This window comes from Loxodonta africana, chromosome 6, assembly GCF_030014295.1.
Source record: "Loxodonta africana isolate mLoxAfr1 chromosome 6, mLoxAfr1.hap2, whole genome shotgun sequence".
Classification (NCBI taxonomy): domain Eukaryota; kingdom Metazoa; phylum Chordata; class Mammalia; order Proboscidea; family Elephantidae; genus Loxodonta; species Loxodonta africana.
The window spans coordinates 112134824-112157613 of NC_087347.1; the positions used below are offsets into that span (position 1 = coordinate 112134824).

General features: G+C 39.6%; 1 protein-coding gene across 1 annotated transcript in view; it reads right to left on the minus strand.

Moving 5' to 3' along the window:
- The window catches only part of THSD7B (thrombospondin type 1 domain containing 7B), an 826015-nt gene that overhangs the window by 406411 nt on the left and 396814 nt on the right, over positions 1-22790 (minus strand). Inside the window, exons 8-9 of the mRNA XM_023542986.2 lie at positions 21612-21846; positions 1-116 (exon numbers count right to left, since the gene is read on the minus strand). Coding sequence (XP_023398754.2) covers positions 1-116; positions 21612-21846 — 351 coding nt within the window. The remainder of the gene's footprint in view (positions 117-21611; positions 21847-22790) is intronic.

The window sequence follows — 22790 nt, forward strand, 5'->3', positions numbered from 1 at the left end:
CTGGTTGGCACAACCTCGGGCAGGGAGTCCACTCACTGAATGGTGTCACAACACAGTCTTTTTTACATGGGAGAAGACACGGGCGCACTGTTTCTGGCCGACTAGAATCTGGACATCTGTCAATGGAAGAGAATGTATCAATGCCTCCAGAAAGAATAAATGGTATAACAGAACCATAGGTATTTACAGCAGAAAACATTGAGACTCTCTTTTTCTTTTTACAGTTGAGAGAAAAAAGACTCAGAGAGGCTAAGTTACTTGCCCAAAGGAAAAATTCAGAGGCAGACCCAGATCAGTATTCATCTCTCTTAACCCCAAGACCAAAATACTTTCTGCTAAACCAGAAAAAAAGAAAAAACCTGGAAGTTATGGGGGATGACAACAAAGAAAAGCTATAGAATGTAAGAAAAATGCCAAGAAGTGTCTGACTACCAATATCAATTCAAATAAAATTTGATTTTTTCCAAAATGAAAAAATCTGTAGACATATTTTTAAAAAAGCATTTTCTTCAGGGTAATAATTAAAACTAATAATATCCTACCCCTCCCCAAAATGAGGAAAATATACAAGGTAATATATAAAACCACTGCCGTCGAGTCGATTTAGGTGATGTATATTTGTATAACTTAAGTTTAAAACTCATCTGTCAGTTTGTCATACTGTGGTGGCTTGCATGTTGCTGTGGTGCTGGAAGCTATGCCACTGGTATTTCCAACACCAGCAGGGTCACCCTTGGTGGACACGTTTCAATGGAGCATCCAGACTAAGACAGACTAGGAAGAAGGACTTGGCAGTCTACTGAAAAAACTGACTAGTGAAAACCGAATAAATAATAGTGGAACACTGTCTGATATAGTGCTGGAAGATGAGCCCCTCAGATTGGAAGGCACTCAAAACACTTCTGGGGAAGAGCTGCCTTCTCAAAGTAGAGTCGATCTGAATGACTTGGGTGGAGTAAAACTTGCTGGACCTTCATTTACTGATGTTAAACAACTCAAAATCAGAAGAAACAGCTGTAAACATACATTTACAAACAGAAGGTAGAATGTATGAAGCATGAATCTAGGAAAATTTTAAGTCATCAAAAATGAAATGGAATGAATAAAGATAGCTATCCTAGGCATTAGTAAGCTGAAATGAACTGGTATTGGCCAGTGCAAATCAGATAATCATGATTTACTATGCCGGGAATGACAAATTGAAGAGGAATGGCATTGCATTCACCATCAAAAACATTTCAAGATATATCCTGAAATGCAATGCTGTCAGTGAAACGATAATATCCATATGCCTGTAAGGAAGAGCAGTTAATACAATTATTGCTCAAATTTACACACCCACCACTAATGCCAAAGATGAGGAAACTGAAGATTTTTACCAACTTCTGTAGTCTGAAATAGATCAAACATGTAGTCAAGTGGCACTGAATAATCACTGGTGATTGGAATGCGAAAGCTGGACACAAGAATGACCGGTAGTTGGAAAACACAGACTTGGTGATAGAAACAACACTGGAAAACACATTACAGAATTTTGCAAGATCAATGACTATTCACTGCAAATTCCTATTTTCAACAACATAAACAGTGACTATATACATGAACCTCACTGGATGGAAAACACAGGAATCAAATCGACTATTATCTGTGGAAAGAGGTGATGGAGAAGCTCAATATCATCAGTCGAAACAAGGCCAGGGGCCGACTGCAGAATAGACCATCAATTGCTCATATTCAAGTTCAAGTTGAAGCTGAAGACAATTAAAACAAGTCCACAAGAGCCAAAATATGACCTCAAGTATATCCCACCTGAATTTAGAGACCATCTCAAGAACAGATTTGAGGAACTAAACACTAATGATCAAAGACCAGATGGGTTGTGAGATGACATCAAGGACATCATATATGAAGAAAGCAAAAGGTCATTAAAAAGACATGAAATAAAGAAAATACAAAAACGGATGTTAGAAGAGACTCTGAAACTTGCTCTTGAACACACAGTAGCTAAAGCAAATGGAAGAAATGATGAAATAAAAGAGCTGAACAGAAGATTTCAAAGGGCAGCTCAAGAAGACAAAGTAAAGTATTGTAATGAAATGTGCAAAATCTCGAATTAGAAAACTAAAAAGGAAGAACATGCTCAGCATTTCTCAAGCTGAAAGAACCGAAGAAAAAATTCAAAGCTCGAGTTGCAATACTGAAGGATTCTATGAATGCTATGCAATACTGAACAACACAGGAAGCATCAAAAGAAGATGGAAGGAATAAACCGGGTCACTGTACCAAAAAGAACTGGTAAACATTCAACCATTTCGAAGTAGGATATGATCAAGAATTGATTCATTCAAAGAAGAATTCTAAGCCACAATGAAGGCATTGGTGAAAAACAAGGCTCCAGGAATTGATGGAATACCAGTCAAGATGTTTAAACAAATGGATGCAGCACTGGAGGTGCTCACTGGCTACCTGGCCATCCAGCTGCAAGAGATCCATATTTGTGACCATTCCAAAGAAAAGTGATCCAACAAAATGCAGAGATTATCACACAATATCATTAATATCACACGCAAGCAAAATTTTGCTAAAGATATTTAAAAAGTGGTTTCAGCAGTACATAGACAGGAAACTGCCCCAAAATTCGAGCTGGATATAGAAGAGGACATGGAATGTGGATATCATTGCTGACATCAGATAGATCTTGGCTCAATGCAAAGAATACCAGAAAAATGTTTATCTGTATTTTATTGACTATGCAAAAGCATTAGACGGTATGAATCACAAAAAATTATGGATAACGTTGCAAACAATGGCAATTCCAGAACACTTAATTGTGCTCATGAGGAACCTGTAAATAGACTGTCATGGATTGAACTGTGTCCCCCAAAAATATGTGTCAACTTGTTTAGGCCATGATTTCCAGTATATTGTGGTTGTCCTCCATTTTGTGATTATAATTTTACGTTAAAGAGGAATAGGGTAGGATTGTAACACCCTTACTAAGATCACATCCCTGATCCAATGTAAAGGGAGTTTCCCTGGACTCTAGCCTGCACCATCTTTTATTTTACAAGCGATAAAAGGAAAGTGAAGCAAGCAGAGAGTAAGGAGTTCATAAGACCAAGAAAGAAGCACTGAGAGTAAAGTGCATCCTTTGGACCCGGGATTCCTGTGTGGAAAGCTCCTAGTCCAGGGGAAGATTGATGACAAAGACCTTCCTCCAGAGCCAACAGAGACAGACCGCCTTCCCCTGGAGCTGACGCCCTGAATTTGGACTTCTAGCTGACTAGACCGTGAGAAAATTAATTCATCTTTGTTAAAGCCATCCACTTGTGGTATTTCTGTTATAACAGCACTAGATAACTAAGACATAGGCCAAGAGGCAGTTGGAGGAATCACTATCTATGGCAGCTATAGCCTTACAAAATGTATTTTTTAAAACAATAAGACTTAAAGTTGAAATTACTTCTTTATCCACGGGCTGTAGAATGGATGTTGTGTTAGCAGGTATGAAAACAATATTAATCTCTCTGTACATCTCCATTAGAGCTCTTGGATGACCAGGTGCATTGTCAATATCCACTGCTGTTGAGTCGATTCCAACTCATAGCGACCCTATAGGTTAGAGTAGAACTGCTCCACAGAGTTTCCAAGGAACACCTGGTAGATTCGAACTGCCGACCTTTTGGCTAGCAGCCATAGATCTTAACCACTACACCATGAGGGTTTCCTGCATTGTCAATAAGTAGTAATATTTTGAAAGGAATCTTTTTTTTTTTTTTTCTGAGCAATAGGTCTCAACAGTGGGCTTAAAATATTCTGTAAACCATGTTGTAAACAGATGTGCTGTCTTCCAGCCTTTGTTTCCATTTATAGAGCACAGCCAGAGTAGGTTTAGCATAATTCTTAAGGGCCCTGGGATTTTCAGAATGGTTAATGAGCATTGGCTTCAACTTAAAGTCACCAGCTGCATTAGCCCCAAGAGTCAGCCTGTCCTTTGAGCTTTGAAGCCAGGTGCTGACTTCTCCTCTCTAGCTGTGAAAGTTCTAGATGGCATCTTCTTCCCATATAAGGCTGTTTTCGTCCACACTGAAAACCTGTTGTTGAGTGTGGCCACCTTCATCAATTATCTCCGCTGGGTCCTCTGGAGAACTTGCTGCAGCTTCTGGATCAGCACTTGCTGCCTCACCTTGCACCTTTATGTTATGGACATGGCTTCTTTCCTTAAACCTCATGAACCGACCTCTGCTGGCTTCAAACTTTTCTTCTGCAGCTTCCTCACCTCTCTTGACCTTCACAGAATTGAAAAGAGTTAGGGCCTTGCTGTGGATTAGGCTTTGGCTTAAGGGAATGTGGTGGCTGGTTTCATCTTCTATCCAGACCACTAAAATTTTCTCCATATCAGCAAGAAGGCTGTTTCGCTTTATTATTGGTGTGTTCACTGAAGTAGCTCTTTTAATTTCCTTCAAGAACTTTTTTTATTGCACTCACAATTTGACTAACTATTTTCCTCAAGAGGCCTAGCATTCCACCTATCTCAGCTTTCCACACATCTTCCTAAGCTTAATCATTTCTAGCTTTTGATTTAAAGTGAGAGATGTGCGACTCTGCCTTCCACTTGAACACTTAAAGGCCATTGTAGGTTATTAATTGGCCTAATGTCGATATTGTCATGTGTCAGGTAATAGGTAGAACTGAGAAGATAGAGAGAGAGATGGGGGAACGGCTGGTTGGTGGAGCAGTCAGAATACACACATTTATTGATTAAGTTCACTGTCTTATATGGGCACAGTTTGTGGCATGCCAAAACAATTACAATAGTAACATCAAAGATCACTGATTATAGATCACCATAACAGATATAATAATAATGAAGAAGTCTGAAATATTGCAAGAATTACCAAAATGTGACACAGAGACAGAAAGTGAGTACATGCTGTTGGAAAAAAATGGCGCCGATAGACTTGCTGGACACAGGGTTGCCACAAACATTCAATTTGTAAAAAACACAGTACTCAGTATCTGTGAAGTGCAATAAAATGAGGTACGCCTGTAATTCATTTAATGTTCCTATTTGGGAAATAAGCAATATAGGCAATGGATTCACAATCATTTGGAAGAGCCAAAGTCTTAGAAAACAGTAAACAAATTTCTGTGTGTTTGCTTGCTTGCTTGTTTTTATGAGTATAGAAGGCTAAAAACTACATCGATTAGCGATAAGCTAAGAAGAAAATGAACATACTCTGCAACATGTATTTGGATTTTAAATTCTGCTTCCCATAAGTTTCTTATAAGGAACAGATATCCAGTGTGAATAGGGCTTAATAACCTAAGATTGGTGTGAGATAGTCAGGGTGCAAATCTTGGTACTGAGTTAAGAGATTTTTTTCTAATATTTTTACTTTTTCCTAACGAAAATTCTGAAATGCATTATAATCTTCATTTTCAGATGCTAAACTAAGTCACTGAAATAATAAGTAATAGACCCAAAGTCACATGGAGAGCATCTGAGGGAAATTAATGACAGAAAAAACACCAGTCTAGCAAGTTCAAACAACCAGTTAACAGACGTTCCAACTGGAGCTAGCAGACACAATGGAGAAGGTGAAATTAACCAGGAAAGAATGGACTAAAATACACCACCAGTGATGAAGGCATGACAATTCAGCATCAAAAGTCCACCAAGTATATGCAGCATCACCAATGTGCAATCATAGAACTGTCCAAATTTCAAACACAAAGAAAAGAGACTAAAAATGGTCAGAGCAAGGGATGGAAAAACAAAACAAAAAAAAGGATACCTACAAATAGAGAAGAACTTGACTGACATCAGGAATCAACAATTTACATTATTACAAAAATGAAGACTTTTTTAAGCTTTATAAGTTTAGAAACAATGTGTAGGCAAAGCATGGAAGACTGAATTTGGTTGTGTAAGGGGATGTACATAATATCATTTTGCCACTGTAAGGTAAAGATGCGTAGGATCCAGGTTTCAGACAGGTTCATTCTGGTTCAAGCCCCTGCTCAGAATTTGCATTTCCACCCCAGATACACTGAATCAGAATCTACATTTTAACAAGATCCCCAGGTGATTCTTACATATATGTATAATAAATTCTGAGAACAGCTGCTCTACTAGAGGTTCTGAGAACTGATCCTAACCAGCAGCATTAGCATCCTCTAGGAAATTGTTAGAAACGCAAATTCACAGTACTGGTTCAAAGCCCTGAGAGGATGGGAGATGGAAGGGGAAAGGGAAAGGGTGGAAGCGCTGATGTTCTCATGCAACAAAGGTGTTCAGAGAGTTGATCAAAATGCAAATAAAATCAGAAATAATGTAAAAATATAAATCAGAAGTATTAATGCAACAAGATTATATACTTGTTTTTTCTTGTATTAATATAATGACACAGTGAAGGTAGTTAAGAAACTAATAAAGCATTTGGCAACTGTGGAGAATGGGGTGGATGGAGACAGGACCAGGTGCAAGGCTTCTCACTGTGTACCTTTTCTATTGTTTTGACTAGTGAACCTTGTGAATACTTACCTAGTTGAGAGAGAGACAGAGAGAGACAGAGAGGAGAAACAGCAACTGCCAAAAAATGATTGTGCCTGGGAAATGAGAAAACAAACTACAGGAGTGGGTGAGAATCTATTGCTTTTCATAATCAGGCCCTAGGTCTTATTTCATTCCTACTATGGTGTATGTCCCTGGTGGCATAATGGTTAAGAGCTATAGCTGCTAACCAAAAGGTTGGCTGTTCAAATCCACCAGGTGCTCCTTGGAAACTCTGTAGTGCAGTTCTACTCTGCCCTATAGGGTCGCTATGAGTCGGAATCGACTCTACAGCAACGGGTATTGACAATGCACCTGGTCACCCAAGAGCTCTGGTGGAGATGTACAAAAAGATTAATACTGTTTTCTTGCTTGCTGATACAACATCCATTATGCAGCCCGTGGATCAAGCAGTAATTTCGACTTTCAAGTACGAGGTACGGTGTATGTAAGTCCCTAGGTGATGAAAACAGTTTGCAAAATGGACTGCAAACCTAAAGGTTGGTGTGCAAGTCCACCCAGAAGTACTGCAGAAGAACAGACTTTGCAATCTGCTTTTATTAAGATTACAGCCAAGAAAACCCTATGCAGCAGTTCTACTCTGCAACAACACAGGGAAATGCCATGAGTCAGAATCAACTTGACAGCAACTATCAACAACAACATGGTAGGTATGATACTTTTATACAAATAAATTAAAATAGAAAAATACTTATTCACAAAAAATCACTCAATAAGTTAGTTATTAGTGCATTAGCATTAATCACCCTCAATTTTAAAAAGCTGTCTATCAAATACATCAATTCAGTGAACGTAATCACAGAAAAATAACAGAAGAATGTCTTTATGAGGATATGCTGTTGTGTACTGTCCAGTCTGTTCCAACTCACAGTGACCCTACAGGACAAGGTACAATTGCACTGTAGACTTTCCAAAGCCGTAATCGTTACAGAAGCAGACTGCCACATCTTTCTCCCATGGAGTGGATGGTAGTTTCAAAACACAGATCTTTCGGTTAGCAGCTGATTGCTTTACTACTGTGCCTCCAGGGGTCCCTTTATGAGGATATAATGTTATTTAAACAAGCTACTACTTCTGGTGACAAAAATTTATATCCTCCTTTAGTAGAGATAGTACAAAACACTTGAAATCATCCCCAAGTCCTTTGTTCATACCCTGAAGCCTACTAAAAAGAAACTGAACTGCCATTTTGTTCTCATACCTTTCCAACCTCCCCTAGTACACAGCTGTAAATTAAAGTACAATTTGGGTAATACCAACTTCCTGTGTGCTCAGTGGGTCATGGGTCACCCCCACCTAACACATACTCAATCATACGTTCACAAAATAGCCTAGAAATGTTTGTGATTCTGGGCTTCAAGCTTCCTTTAGAGGGCTGCTTATATTGCAGGGACTCTGTTCACTTCAATTAGCAGTAGGTGTTCATCTCTTTTATTGTTGTTAGTTATGTTCAGTTGACTTAGACTCATGGTGACCTCATGTACAACACAATGAAGTATTGCCTGGTACTACATCATCTTAACTGTTTGGTATGCTCAAGTCCGTTGTTGCAGCCACTGTAGATTTTAAGTGTCTTCCAACCAAGAGGGCTCATCTTCCACATTATATCGGACAATGTTATGTTGTCTCCCATAGGGTATTCATTGGCTGATTTTCAGAAGTAGGTTACCAGACCTCTCGTCCTAGTCTGTCTTAGTCTGGAAGCTCCACTGAAACTTGTCCACCCTAGGTGACTCTGCTGGTATTTTAAATACCAGTCGCATAGCTTCCAGCATCATGGCAACACATTAGCCACCACAGTACGACAAACTGACAGATGGGTGGTGATTATCTCTTTTGGGTGACGGATACTGTCTACTTTACTTACCCTTTATAAACATAACTCACAAAAAGCACTCACTGGGAATGATGTCAACTCTCCACAATATGGGCCCCCTTAAGCCCCACAAGAGAGTAACATCCCACAATGTCAAGCTCAGGCCTCATTGTTTTTACAGAGGCAATGAACAGAGGTCTTTCCTGGAAATGCGCATGATGTCTGGTTCAGTAGAGGCCAAGTGTTCTCTCTAGTCAGTAAAATCATCTCTATGTTCCTTTCTTTTGCCAAGCAGGTTTACCTTTTTCCTCAGGGGTTCAACTTCCTCCTCCTTTCTATTGATCTATGTGTTCTCTACCTCTTCAAGGATCATCACATTTCCTCTTGTTCTTCAAAAATATCCTCTTTGTACATGGCAATTTAATGCCCCACTTCTAAAAACTATAGAGCTTGTATTCTGTACCTCTGTACTGTCACCAACCCAAAGAGGCTTTTTGATTTATCTTTGGTGCTGCTGGTTTGTCGTGTGTGTGTGCGCGCGCGCATGTGCACACTGTACACGCACTAGTTTTTAATGCCTTGATGGTGGAATTCTATCTTACATCATATTTTACAAACTCGATATCTTAGTTCATAGTAAATATTTAGTAATGGTAAGTGAAAGACTGAATAGTATCATATGATACTGTAGCCTAAACATAAATAAGTCACTGAGGATAACAGACTAATTTCTCCAGCAATTTCCAAAGCAAAATTGAAGCCTTCAAACCCATGGAAACATATGGATTCACTTTTTTTTTTTTAAATAATTTTTATTGTGCTTTAAGTGAAAGTTTACAAATCAAGTCAGTCTGTCACATATAAGCTTATATACACCTTACTCCATACTCCCACTTACTCTCCCCCTAATGAGTCAGCCCGCTCCCTCCTTCCAGTCTCTCCTTTCATGATAGTTTTGCCAGTTTCTAACCCTCTCTACCCTCCCATCTCCCCTCCAGACAGGAGATGCCAACACAGTCTCAAGTGTCCACCTGATACAAGTAGCTCACTCTTCATCAGCATCTCTCTCCAACCCATTGTCCAGTCCCTTCCATGTCTGATGAGTTGTCTTTGGGAATGGTTCCTGTCCTGGGCCAACAGGTTTGGGGACCGTGACCACCGGGATTCTTCTAGTCTCAGTCAGATCATTAAGTCTAGTCTTTTTATGAGAATTTGGGTCTGCATCCCACTGTTCTCCTGCTCCCTCAGGGGTTCTCTGTTGTGCTCCCTGTCAGGGCAGTCATCGTTTGTGGCCGGGCACCATCTAGTTCTTCTGGTCTCAGGATGATGTAAGTCTCTGGTTCATGTGGCCCTTTCTGTCTCTTGGGCTCATAGTTATCGTGTGACCTTGGTGTTCTTCATTCTCCTTTGATCCAGGTGGGTTGAGACCAATTGATGCATCTTGGATGGCTGCTTGTTAGCATTTAAGACCCCAGATGCCACACTTCAAAGTGGGATGCAGAATGTATGCATAATAGAATTATTTTGCCAATTGACTTAGAAGTCCCCTTAAGCCGTGGTCCCCAAACCCTGGCCCTTGCTCCGCTGACCTTCGAAGCATTCAGTTTATCCCGGAAACTCCTTTGCTTTTGGTCCAGTCCAGTTGAGCTGATCTTCCGTGTATTGAGTATTGTCCTTCCCTTCACCTAAAGTAGTTCTTATCTACTAACTAATCAGTAAATAACCCTCTCCCACCCTCCTTCCCTCCCCACCTCGTAACCACAAAAGTATGTGTTCTTCTCAGTTTATACTATTTCTCAAGATCTTATAATAGTGGTCTTATACAGTATTTGTCCTTTTGCATCTGACTAATTTCACTCAGCATAATGCCTTCCAGGTTCCTCCATGTTATGAAATGTTTCACAGATTCGTCACTGTTCTTTATTGATGCGTAGTATTCCATCGTGTGAATTTATTTAACCATTGATCCATTGATGGACACCTTGGTTTGCTACCAGCTTTTTGCTATTGTAAACAGTGCTGCAATAAACATGGGTGTGCATATATCTGTTCGTGTAAAGGCTCTTATTTCTCTAGGGTATATTCCGAGGAGTGGGATTTCTGGGTTGTATGGTAGTTCTATTCCTAGCTTTTTAAGAAAACGCCAGATAGATTTCCAAAGTGGTTGTACCATTTTACATTCCCACCAGCAGTGTATAAGAGTTCCAATCTCTCCACAGCTCCTCCAACATTTATTATTTTGTGGTTTTTGGGTTAATGCCAGCCTTGTTGGAGTGAGATGGAATCTCATCGTAGTTCTAATTTGCATTTCTCTAATGGCTAATGATCGAGAGCATTTTCTCATGTATCTGTTAGCTGCCTGAATATCTTCTTTAGTGAAGTGAGTGTTCATATCCTTTGCCCACTTTTTGACTGGGTTGTTTGTCTTTTTGTGGTTGAGTTTTAACAGAATCCTATAGATTTTAGAGATGAGGCGCTGGTCGGAGATGTCATAGCTGAAAATTTTTTCCCAATCTGTATGTGGTCTTTTTACTCTTTTGGTGAAGTCTTCAGATGAGCATAGGTGTTTGATTTTTAGGAGCTCCCAGTTATCTGGTTTCTGTATTCTGTTTATGCCTTGTATTAGGGCTCCTAACGTTATCCCTATTTTTTCTTCCATCATCTTTGTCGTTTTAGTCTTTATGTTTAGGTCTTTGAACCACTTGGAGTTAGTTTTTGTGCATGGTGTGAGGTATGGGTCCTGTTACATTTTTTTGCAAATGGATATCCAGTTATCCCAGCACCATTTGTTAAAAAGACTATCTTTTCCCCGATTAACTGACACTGGGCCTTTGTCAAATATCAGCTGTTCATATGTGGATGGATTTATATCTGGGTTCTCAATTCTGTTCCATTGGTCTATGTGCCTGTTGTTGTACCAGTACCAGGCTGTTTTGACTACTGTGGCTGTAAAATAGGTTCTAAAATCAGGTAGAGTGAGGCCTCCCACTTTCTTCTTCTTTTTCAGTAATGCTTTACTTATCTGGGGCTTCTTTCCCTTCCATATGAAGTTGGTGATTTGTTTCTCCATCACATTAGAAAATGTCGTTGGAATTTTGACCGGTAGCGCATTGTATACGTAGACGGCTTTTGGTAGAATAGACATTTTTACTATGTTAAGTCTTCCTATCCATGAGCAAGGTATGTTTTTCCACTTATGTAGGTCCTTTTTAGTTTCTTGCACTAGTACTTTGCACTTTTCTTTGTATAGGTCTTTTACATCTTTGGTAAGATTTATTCCTATGTATTTTATCTTCTTGGGGACTACTGTGAATGGTATTGATTTGGTGATTTCCTCTTCGATGTTCTTTTTGTTGATGTAGAGGAATCCAAGTGATTTTTGTATGTTTATCTTATAACCTGAGACTCTGCCAAACTCTTCTATTAGTTTCAGTAGTTTTCTGGAGGATTCCTTAGGGTTTTCTGTGTATAAAATCATGTCATCTGCAAATAGAGATAATTTTACTTCTTCCTTGCCAATCCGGATGCCCTTTATTTCTTTGTCTAGCCTAATTGCTCTGGCTATGACATCTAGCACAATGTTGAATAAGAGCAGTGACAAAGGGCATCCTTGTCTGGCTTCCGTTCTCAGAGAAAATGCTTTCAGGCTCTCTGCATTTAGAGTGATGTTGGCTGTTGGCTTTGTATAGATGCCCTTTATTATGTTGAGGAATATTCCTTCAATTCCTATTTTGCTGAGAGTTTTTATCATGAATAGGTGTTGGACTTTGTCAAATGCCTTCTCCGCATCCATTGATAAGATCATGTGTTTTTTGTCTTTTGTTTTATTTATATGGTGGATTACATTAATGGTTTTTCTAATATAAACCAGCCTTGCATAAAAAAAAATTTGCATACTTGGTATAAATCCCACTTGGTCGTGGTGGATTATTTTTTTGACATGTTGTTGAATTCTATTGGCTAGAATTTTTGCATCTATGTTCATGAGGGATATAGGTTTATAATTTTCTTTTTTTGTGCTGTCTTTACCTGATTTTGGTATCAGGGATATGGTGGCTCATAGAATGAGTTAGGTAGTATTCCATCCTTTTCTATGCTTTGAAATACCTTTAGTAATAGTGGTGTTAACTCTTCTCTGAAAGTTTGGTAGAACTCTGCAGTGAAGCCGTCCAGGCCAGGGCTTTTTTTGTTGGGAGTTTACTGATTACCTTTTCAATCTCTTTTTTTTATTATGGGTCTATTTAGTTGTTCTACTTCTGATTGTTAGTTTAGGTAGGTAGTGTTTTTCTAGGAATTCATCCATTTCTTCTAGGTTTGAAAATTTGTCAGAGGACAATTTATCATAATAACCTGATATGATTCTTTTCATTTCAGTTGGGTCTGTTGTGATATGGCCCATCTCGTTTCTTATTCGGGTTATTTGTTTCCTTTCCTGTATTTCTTTAGTCAGTTTGGCCAATGGTTTATCAATTTTGTTAATTTTTTCAAAGAACCAGCTTTTGGCTTTGTTAATTCTTTCAATTGTTTTCTGTTCTCTAACTCATTTAGTTCAGCTCTAATTTTTATTATTTGTTTTCTTTTGGTGCCTGATGGATTCTTCTGTTGCTCACTTTCTATTTGTTCAAGTTGTAGGGACAGTTCTCTGATTTTGGCTCTTTCTTCTTTATGTATGTGTGCATTTATCGATATAAATTGACCTCTGAGTGCTGCTTTTGCTCTGTCCCAGAGGTTTTGATAGGAAGTGTTTTCACTCTCGTTGCATTCTATGAAATTCTTTAGTCCCTCCTTAATGTCTTCTATAACCCTGTCTTTTTTTCAGCAGGGTATTGTTCAGTTTCCAAGTATTTGATTTCTTTTCCCTGATTTTTCTGTTATTGATTTCCATTTTTATGGCCTTGTGGTCTGAGAAGATCCTTTGTAATATTTCGATGTTTTGGATTCTGCAAAGGTTTGTTTTATGACCTAGTATGTGGTCTATTCTAGAGAATGTTCCATGTGCGCTAGAAAAAGAAGTATACTTTGCAGCTGTTGGGTGGAGTGTTCTGTATAAGTCTACGAGGTCAAGTTGGTAGATTGCAGCAATTAGGTCTTCCGTGTCTCTATTGAGCTTCTTACTGGAAGTCCTGTCCTTCTCCAAAAGTGGTGTGTTGAAGTCTCCTACTATAATTGTGGAGGTGTCTATCTCACTTTTCAGTTCTGTTAATGTTTGTTTTATGTATCTTGCAGCCCTGTCATTGGGTGCATGAATATTTAATATGGTTCTATCTTCCTGGTCAATTGTCCCTTTAATCATTATGTAATGTCCTTCTTTAGCCTTTGTGGTAGATTTAACTTTAAAGTCTATTTTGTCAGAAATTAATATTGCTACTTCTGCTCTTTTTTGCTTATTGTTTGCTTGATATATTTTTTTCCATCCTTTGAGTTCTAGTTTGTTTGTGTCTCTGAGTCCAAGGTGTGTCTCTTGTAGGCAGCATATAGACGGATCATGTTTCTTTATCCAGTCTGAGACTCTCTGTCTCTTTATTGGTGCATTTAGTCCACTTACCTTCAGTGTAATTACAGATAAGTATGTGTTTAGTGTTGTCATTTTTACACCTTTTTGTGTGTGTTGTTGATAATTTCATTTTTCCACTTACTTTGTTGTGCTGAGATGTTTTTCTTTGTAAATTGTGTGTTCCTCATTTTCATAGTAGTTGAATTTATGTTTGCTGAGTCGTTATGTTTTTCTTGGTTTTTATTTTGAGTTACGGAATTGTTATACCTCTTTGTTGTTACCTTTTTTTTTTTTTTAATATTTACCCCTATTTTTCTAAGAACCTAACTTGTATTGTCCTATATCGCCTTGTTTCCCTCTCCACATGGCAGTTCTATGCCACCTGTATTTAGTCCCTCTTTTTGATTATTGTGATCTTTTACATGTTGACTTCAAAGATTCCCTGTTTTGAGCATTTTTTTTCTTTTTAAAATTAATCTTAATTTGTTTTTGTGATTTCCCTATTTGAGTTGATATCAGGATGTTCTGTTCTGTTACCTTGTGTTGTGCTGGTATCTGGTATTATTGATTTTCTGACCAAACAATTTCCTTTAGTATTTCTTGTAGCTTTGGTTTGGTTTTTGTAAATTCTCTAAGCTTGTGTTTATCTGTAAATGTTTTAATTTCACCTTCATATTTTAGAGAGAGTTTTGCTGGATATATGATCCTTGGCTGGCAGTTTTTCTCCTTCAGTGCCCTATGTATGTCATCCCATTGCCTTCTTGACTGCATGGTTTCTGCTGAGTAGTCTGAACTTATTCTTATTGATTCCTCTTTGTAGGAGACCTTTCTTTTATCCCTGGCTGCTTTTAAAATTTTCTCTTTATCTTTGGCTTTGGCAAGTTTGATGATAATATGTCTTGGTGATTTCCTTTTCGAACAATCTTATATGAGGTTTGATGAGCATCTTGGATAGATATCCTTTCATCTTTCATGATGTCAGGGAAGTTTTCTGCCAACAGATCTTCAACTATTCTCTCTGTATTTTCTGTTATCCCTCCCTGTTCTGGAACTCCAATCACATGCAAGTTATTCTTCTTGATAGAGTCCCACATGATTCTTAGGGTTTCTTCATTTTTTTGAATTCTTTTATCTGATTTTTTTCAGCTATATTGGTATCAATTCTCTTATTCTCCAGCTCCCCCACTCTGCATTCCAATTGCTCGATTCTGCTCCTCTGACATCCTATTGATTTGTCTAATTCTGTAACTTTACTATTAATCTTTTGGATTTCTGAATGCTGTATCTCTATGGATTCTTGCAGCTTATTAATTTTTCCACTATGTTCTTGAATAATCTTTTTGATTTCTTCCATTGCTTTATCAGTGTGTTCCTTGGCTTTTTCTGTAGATTGCCTTATTTCATTTCTGAGGTCATCCCTGATGTCTTGAAGGATTCTGTAAATTAGATTTTTATATTCTGCATCTGGCAATTCCAGGATTGTATCTTCATTTGGGAAAGATTTTGATTCTTTAGTTTGGGGGGTTGTAGAAGCAATCATGGTCTGCTTCTTTATGTGGTTTGATATCAACTGCTGTCTCCGTGCCATCACTAAGATATTGTAGTGATTTATTTTATATTTACTCACTGAGTCTTATCTTGTTTTGTTTTCTTTCAATATACGTAAATGGGCTACTAGATTGTGCTGTCTTGATTGTTGTAGCCCTTGAATCACTTATGTCCTATTACCAGCTGGTTTGGGCTGTTACCAGATATATAAGCCTAAGAGTCCATTCACTATTCTTGAGTTGAATCTGATTTTGGGTCACCAAGTGTGTGGTGCAGACTGTCACCTATCCACCTAGAGAAGTGGTGGTGATAGTTGTGTGCACCAGATTCTAGTAGCAGCAGGGGGTCACACTCCGGGGGGGCAGGATGCTGACAGGCTTCCCCCAAGTGCCAGTGAGGTAGGTGTGTCTCTATTCCTAAAGCACTTTGGTGGGTGGGCTCTGCAGCTGTACCTTAGGTACCCAATGCATGTACCTCTACAGATTGGTAGCTTTCACCATCCTCAGACCCCTAAGGCAGGAGGCTAGGTGGTCTGGGGGGAGCTTCAGCCCTCAGTTCCCCGTTGTGGGTCAGTGAGGGCTCTGTTTAATAAGCAGAGATATCAGACCTGGGAAACTTGTCTTTCCAGTAATCCTCTAAAACAATTACAGTCAGATCCCTATCAGAATTGCCTTTGCATTATAATAGCCACCTTGTTCCCTGCAGGGATGAAAGCCCAAGACTGTGGATCTCATATGCTTGGCTGGAGCTGGTTCTGCATTTTTAGTCCAATTTCGGGAAGTCAGGGAAGGATTTTTGGTCCATGGGTTTTTTGTAGCTGCATCTCTCAGGCCAGGAGAATGGGTTAGGAAAAGGCCAAAAAAAAAAAAAAAAACGCAGAGCACTTCAGTCTCTGGCTCAGGAAATTCCAATGTTAATGAAGCCGCCTGCGAAGGGGAGGGGAAGGATCAGATAGACAGGAGAGAGTAGCACCCCAGAATATAGACAGTTACTTATCTTGCTTGGTGATGAGTGTTTTATCTGAGATTCTCGAGGGTTGCATAGCCTGTGTGCTTTGGCTGGGTCGAGATTGCCCCCAAGGGTCAGGCCCGCGTCCTGTGCTTGTGCTGTCTCAGAAGCAGTGGTCAGTTCCTCCGCTCCCAGTCCAAAGCCCAGCGCCAGGGTTCCCCAGCTGGGACGCCGCACTCCAGGCTCCAAAACCAGTTGCTGCCTTCCAGTGACTTCTCCTCCTGTCAGCCGTGTCACTGTGCTGCCTGCATGCACTGGCTGGGCTTCCCCCGAGCTTCTGGGGGCTAGGGCTGTGTCCTGTGTTTGTGCCATCTCAGGATGCTGTGCTCAGCTCCCCTACATCCAGTCCAAAGCCCGGCACCAAGGTTTTCTGACTGGGACGCTGGCTCCAGGCTCTGAAAACAGTCGTTGCTTCCCTGTGGTTGCTCATTCTCAGTCTCTGTCACTCAGGTCAACTCTTTAGATCTGTATTTGATGGTGAGGGTTCGTAGACTGTCATGTATGTGATCGATTCACTTGTTTTTCCGAGTCTTTGTTGCAAGAGGGATCCAAGGTATCGTCTACCTAGTCAGCCATCTTGGCCCCCGCCCCCTGGACTCACTTTTTAGCTAGTAAATAATGTGTGGCACCCTGTCTTCTGTCAAAATCTATGCTTTCTACTTCTTGTGTCCCACTCTGATCCTGGATTAGCAGTACTCTTCATGAAAGGATGGATGTATTCAATTTCAGTATTGGACGTGCACTGCAAAGTTCTATATGGCTGTTGTCTTTTGTTCGCCCTGCAGGGTTCAGTTCCTTATAAGCATGGTACTGAATTGCATCAGTGGAGCTACAGAGACTGGCCACTCTTCAGTTATGCCTCCATAATCAAGATGCAGACACACAATGCTCCGTCTCCTCAATCACCATCCAACCTAGGAGCTGACACATTCATCTCACGCTGCTAGATGGGGCAAACCTGTCAGCTTTTTAAACATCAGATGTTGAAATGGAGCTATTTATTACTATATCTCACAAAATCCCAGGTGTTTTTACATTAAAAAGTAGAAACTGCCTTATCAGGAACCTTGGAAGGCTATGGCTTGTATGTTCTCAATCTGTACCATTATTTCTTGTACATTTCAACTGAAATGAAAGCATTGAACAGTGAAACAAAACCAAAGGAAACCCCAGGAATACCCCAACAAGCTTTCACTTCTGGCTCAGTTCCATCCTATCTGGTTCTCATTTTCTGATCTGATCAGTTCTACTAGTCATAGAATAGTTAACATTCTCACCTATACAATTACATGGAAACCACAACAACCCAAGAACTTGCAAAAAGTTCTGTGTTGAGGATAACAGGCTAATTTCCCCCCCTCAGGAGGTGGATTTTGAGATGACACATTATTTTTAGCCCAATTAATCCATGGAGGCAGGCTTCCTTCTCTCTACCCTGAAGACCACTCTTTCTTTAGGATATTTTCTTCTTCCTTTCAGCTCCTTCCCTCTTACTTCCACCCCAAGGATTTCACAAGTAGCAGGGGATATTTTTTGACTGCCGAGGCTTTCACATGAAACAGAGCAAAATTACCTATTTTTTTTTTGAAAGGGCAGAGCAAAGGATACATTCTACTGCTAATAAATTCACTGTGAGCTTTACTGTCCACTACGTATTATTTTCTCAACTCAATTAATCTCATTAACCTTAAGAATTTTAATTAACTTTACTACAGTCATTTTTTTTTTTTTTTTTTTTTTTACAGTCAATGTAGGCTGCTCGTGTTTAGCAGGGCTGTTTGGAGGCATACAGTAAGAATTAAAGCTAGGTTGTTAAATCTCCAGCCTCATTAACAGTGCAAAAAGTAATTAGCAATGTCTTCATATATATGTGTGTATTGGGGAAAACATCTGTGCAATTCATTTTTCTGTGTTGATAAACCAGAACAAAACTGAAGGTTATTTACTGTGTAATAATAATATTTTACTCTCACTTATGTAAATTTTCAAGTCCATACATATTAGTTTGTGAATCATATATCAAACTGTAAACTTGTTTTTTTTTTTTTTTTGGTAACAAAACATCTTTAAGTTGATAAGCCACAGTGAGAAAGCTGATGTATTCAGAGACTTTTATTAAAAAAAAAAAAAAAAAATCAATTATAAGAATAGAAGAGGAAATAGAGGGCTGTTTGAACATACAACCCAAATTTTCATGTCTAAAAACCCCTTTAAAATGTGATAATTTATTCAGTAGGTATCAGTCTCAATTCTAATGCCTCTTAACTAAGAAAATAGCATTACATTCATGATAAGTGGATTTTTCCTGTTGTGGTTCAGAGCTGAAAATTTTGTGGAAGAAAAAAGATCAGATACTACTCGTACCTGTTGCCGTTGAACTGATTCTGACTCATAATGACCATATAGGACAGAGGAGAACTGCTCCATAGGGTTTCCAAGGAGCAGCTGGTGGATTCAAACCACTAACCTTTTGGTTAGCAGCCGAGCTCTTAACCACTGCACCACCAGCATTCTGATCAGATATTAGGCATGCTAAATTGTTCCATCATTATGAAGAATTAGTTTACTGTGTTTTATGTAGGGCTCTCTTTTACACCTCAGCCATACTTATGTTTATCTGGATATTCATCTTAATATTTCCTGCATTTCTTTTTGTTTTTAAGTAGTTGAGAAATTAGGTCATAAGATGAACATCACACAGGTAGCAATCTTTCCCAGACAAAAGGCATCCTCATATCTGCAGAGTATATTTATAAGCCTTTTAGGATTTTACCATAGCTCTGTGGATTTGATTATCAACTGAGCCAGGTGATATATAAACGTTATTGTCTATATTTGCTTATAAGTCTCATTGATTGAATCAGTCCACGGGGTGCCACGGCTACCTCGTAAGCTGAAAACACAAATGACACAAGTTGATCTAAAAAACATCACATGCACTGTAGAGTTAGATGCTACAGCAGAAACAATATTTATGAATTAATAAGGATGAATGTGATATGTATGTTCTGTTCACTACTCTTCATGACAGCCCCCTTTGCCAAAATGTATCATGGTTGGTAAAGTAATTTTTATTGAAGCAGAGGATAAAAATCAGCTCCTCTCCATCTTCCAATCTTCATATCCAATCCTTGTCAACCCTATCACTTCTCAACACATAGGTCTAGTTCATTCCTGAATTCCAGAAGTGTTTACTGAACACTGACTACGGGCCAGACACTGGGAAACTCAGGGGTTGCAACAGTAAGGAACACCCAACTCCAATTCTCTGTAAGCTTCATGGAGAAGTAGAGAGAGATGAGGTCTTCCTTCGGGTCATAGTTAACTTTGCCTGTATTTGCACAACCATCTGCTTACTGGGGAAACTCTGGTGGCGTAGTGGTTAAGTGCTATGGCTGCTAACCAAAGAGTCGGCAGTTCAAATCCTCCAGGTGCTCCTTGGAAATTCTATGGGGCAGTTCTACTCTGTCCTATAGGGTCGCTATGAGTCGGAATCGACTCGACGGCACTGGGTTTGGTTTTGGTTTTTGGCTGCTCATTGGATGCTCCAGTGCCAGCAGGGGGAAGCGTCTAGCCAGTCTGGACTATGTCTGCCAACATCAGCTCAATACCATGAGCCCAGCTTCCCAGACCCACCTCATATTCAGCCAAAATGGCTGCCATAACAGTGTGCATAAGGCTCAGATTCCATCACCATGGTGTTCCAGACTGAATTATTTAGGTGTCTGAGTTACCAAGGCAAAACACAAACTGTATTGAATTAAGCAGAAGAGTGAATGTATTTGCTTATTTTCAGGAAGGACAAGGGTGTATTTGGGAAGGATGGGACCACAGCTTAATGGTGCCAACACTTGCTCTGCCTCCATTGCTGCTTCTGTCAGAGCTCAGCCTCACTCTCTCCTGCTTTTTCCCCAGGCTCAACCATGGCTGGGGCAACTCTTGGTTCATATGCTTAGAACATCACGAACAGAAAGAAAGAGAGTTTCATTTTCCAAGTTTCAGCTTGAAAGTTTCTGGAGAAGGGCTCTAAGTTGCCTACCTTGTGCCACTACCCCAAAGCTCACATCAGGCTACCTTGTGGCTGGAGTGCGCTCTTTCACCACATGAAGGGGACTCATGCAAATACGGATGGTGGGGAATCCCTATAAACAGGCCATTCACTCAGAAAATAGGCCTCTTCCATTTTCTTCTTCACAAACTTTCCCATGTGGACTTCAGGAAGAGTTACGTCTCCTCATTCAGTCTAGAGACAAAATCCCAACAGCCGAGTTCACTAGTCAACTACTCTTTTTCCCTCCCCATCACTTGAAATTGTTCTTGACTCTCTCTGACATCTATATCCTAGTTCCCATGTCCAAATTTAATAATTTTCCTGTACGTAGAGATATATACGGAGTATTGTTGTCGTTAGTTGCCCTCAAGTCAGTTCAAACTCAACCCCATGTGTGTAGAGTAAACTGAAGCACACTGTCAGGATGGTCTTCCAAGGTGCCTCTGGGTGGGTTCAAACTGCCAACCTTTTGGTTAATAGTCAAGCACTAGACTGTAACCTAGTTGAGGGCATAGACTACTATAACAAAAAATGGCGGATTAACTGATCTCCTCACTGCAAGAAAGACGTGTGGGGCCTAAAGAAGAATCCTAAAAAAGAATTCCCTGGAATGCACAAACAGTTAAGCACTGGAGATCAGCTTCTGAAAGGTCACAGGCTTGAAAATCCTATGAAGTACAATTTTACTCTGTAACACAAGGGGTCACCATGAGTAGGAATTGACTTGACAGCAACTGTTTTTGTTTTTTGCTTTTTTTTTAATAAGAGTATGATATAACCCTATACTTTCAAAAAGCTGATCTACCTTTACGTGATTGGAGATGATTCAAAAATACTGAGATGAACTATAGAAAATATGTCCAATTAGTCAAACATACCAGTACTTGCGGATATTAATTTACTCATTAACCAAAATACATATTGTAATAGCACAAATGACCTGTTTGTAACTATGTTTATCTTTGGGGGATATTTTTTAATGTTGAAAAGAAAAGAAAAAAAAATCCTATTACTGTAGCACTGACCCAGACATACCAGTTGCTTGATAAATGTTTTTGGTTAAAAATGCTCAACTATGCAAAAATCATATGCACTTTCAGTAATATAGTAGTAATACCTTTTGGTCATCACTTGTCCTACATGACTTTTAACACAGAAGACCCTCCGTGTCTGAATGCCCACACCACACGTAGCTTCTCCATTCCAGCCAATGGTTGCATTAAGGGCAGTCACCAGTGTGTCTTTAGAACAGGGGCCCCAAGGCGATGTCTCCCAGTAGAGTTGTATACAGGAATGGTCATTGCATAAACGATATTCTTGGAGGGCCTGGCTAGGGGGACATGGTTTTCCACCTGAAAACAATAAAAATAAGAGAGAACACATAGTTGTTGCTGTTACTGTTGTTTTTCTTTTTGTTATTTTTGTTGCTTTAATGGTCTAGAAGGCTTGGAGCTCTGGTAGTGTAGTGGTTAAGCATTTGGCTGCTAACCAAAACTCTGTGGTTTGAATCCACCAGCCACTCCTAGAAAACCTTGTGCGGCAGTTCTACTCTGTCCTATAGGGTCACTATGTGTTGGAATCGACTCAACAACAGCAGGTTTTTTGGTTTTGGTAGCACAGTGCCTAAGAGCTCACACAGCTAACCTAAAAGTCGGTGATTCAAATCCACCAGCTGCTCCTCGGAAACCTAATGGGACGGTTCTAGTCTGTCCTATAGGGTTGCTATACATCAGAACTGACTCGACGGAAATGGGTTGTTTTTGTTGTTTTTTTTTTAGTTTAATGGTCTAGAAAGATGGTCTTTTTGACACTGCCTTCCGATGGCCAGAGCAATTGTACCCTCCTTCCCGTTCCAAGGCCATGGTTTTTGTGTCCTGAGTAACAATCTGAGGATACTATATTGTCATCTTCTTTCCTAAAAAACAAGCAGCAGTCCAAGTCAAACTAGATTGGAAAAGTAATTGACTCTACTGCCCACCCCTGGGGTATCTCTGAGCTAAACTACCCCCCCCCAAATGCTTTACTTTTAATATCATTATGCCTACATAAATTAGTCAGTTAGATATAATAGCCCATGACTTTGAAGTGGTATTAGGTAGGACACACACACACCACTGCCCACACATGGCCTCCTTTCTCCAGGAAAGGAATTATTTTTCTCAGAGAACCATTTTAAGACACCAATCCTCTATCAAGCAGTGCATTTCCTGAGAGGTGGGAAATCCAGAAGTATCTGCTAAAGCTTGGCAAGCAAGAGCTCATCTGAAATCATATCTGACAACATGCTATCCACTGG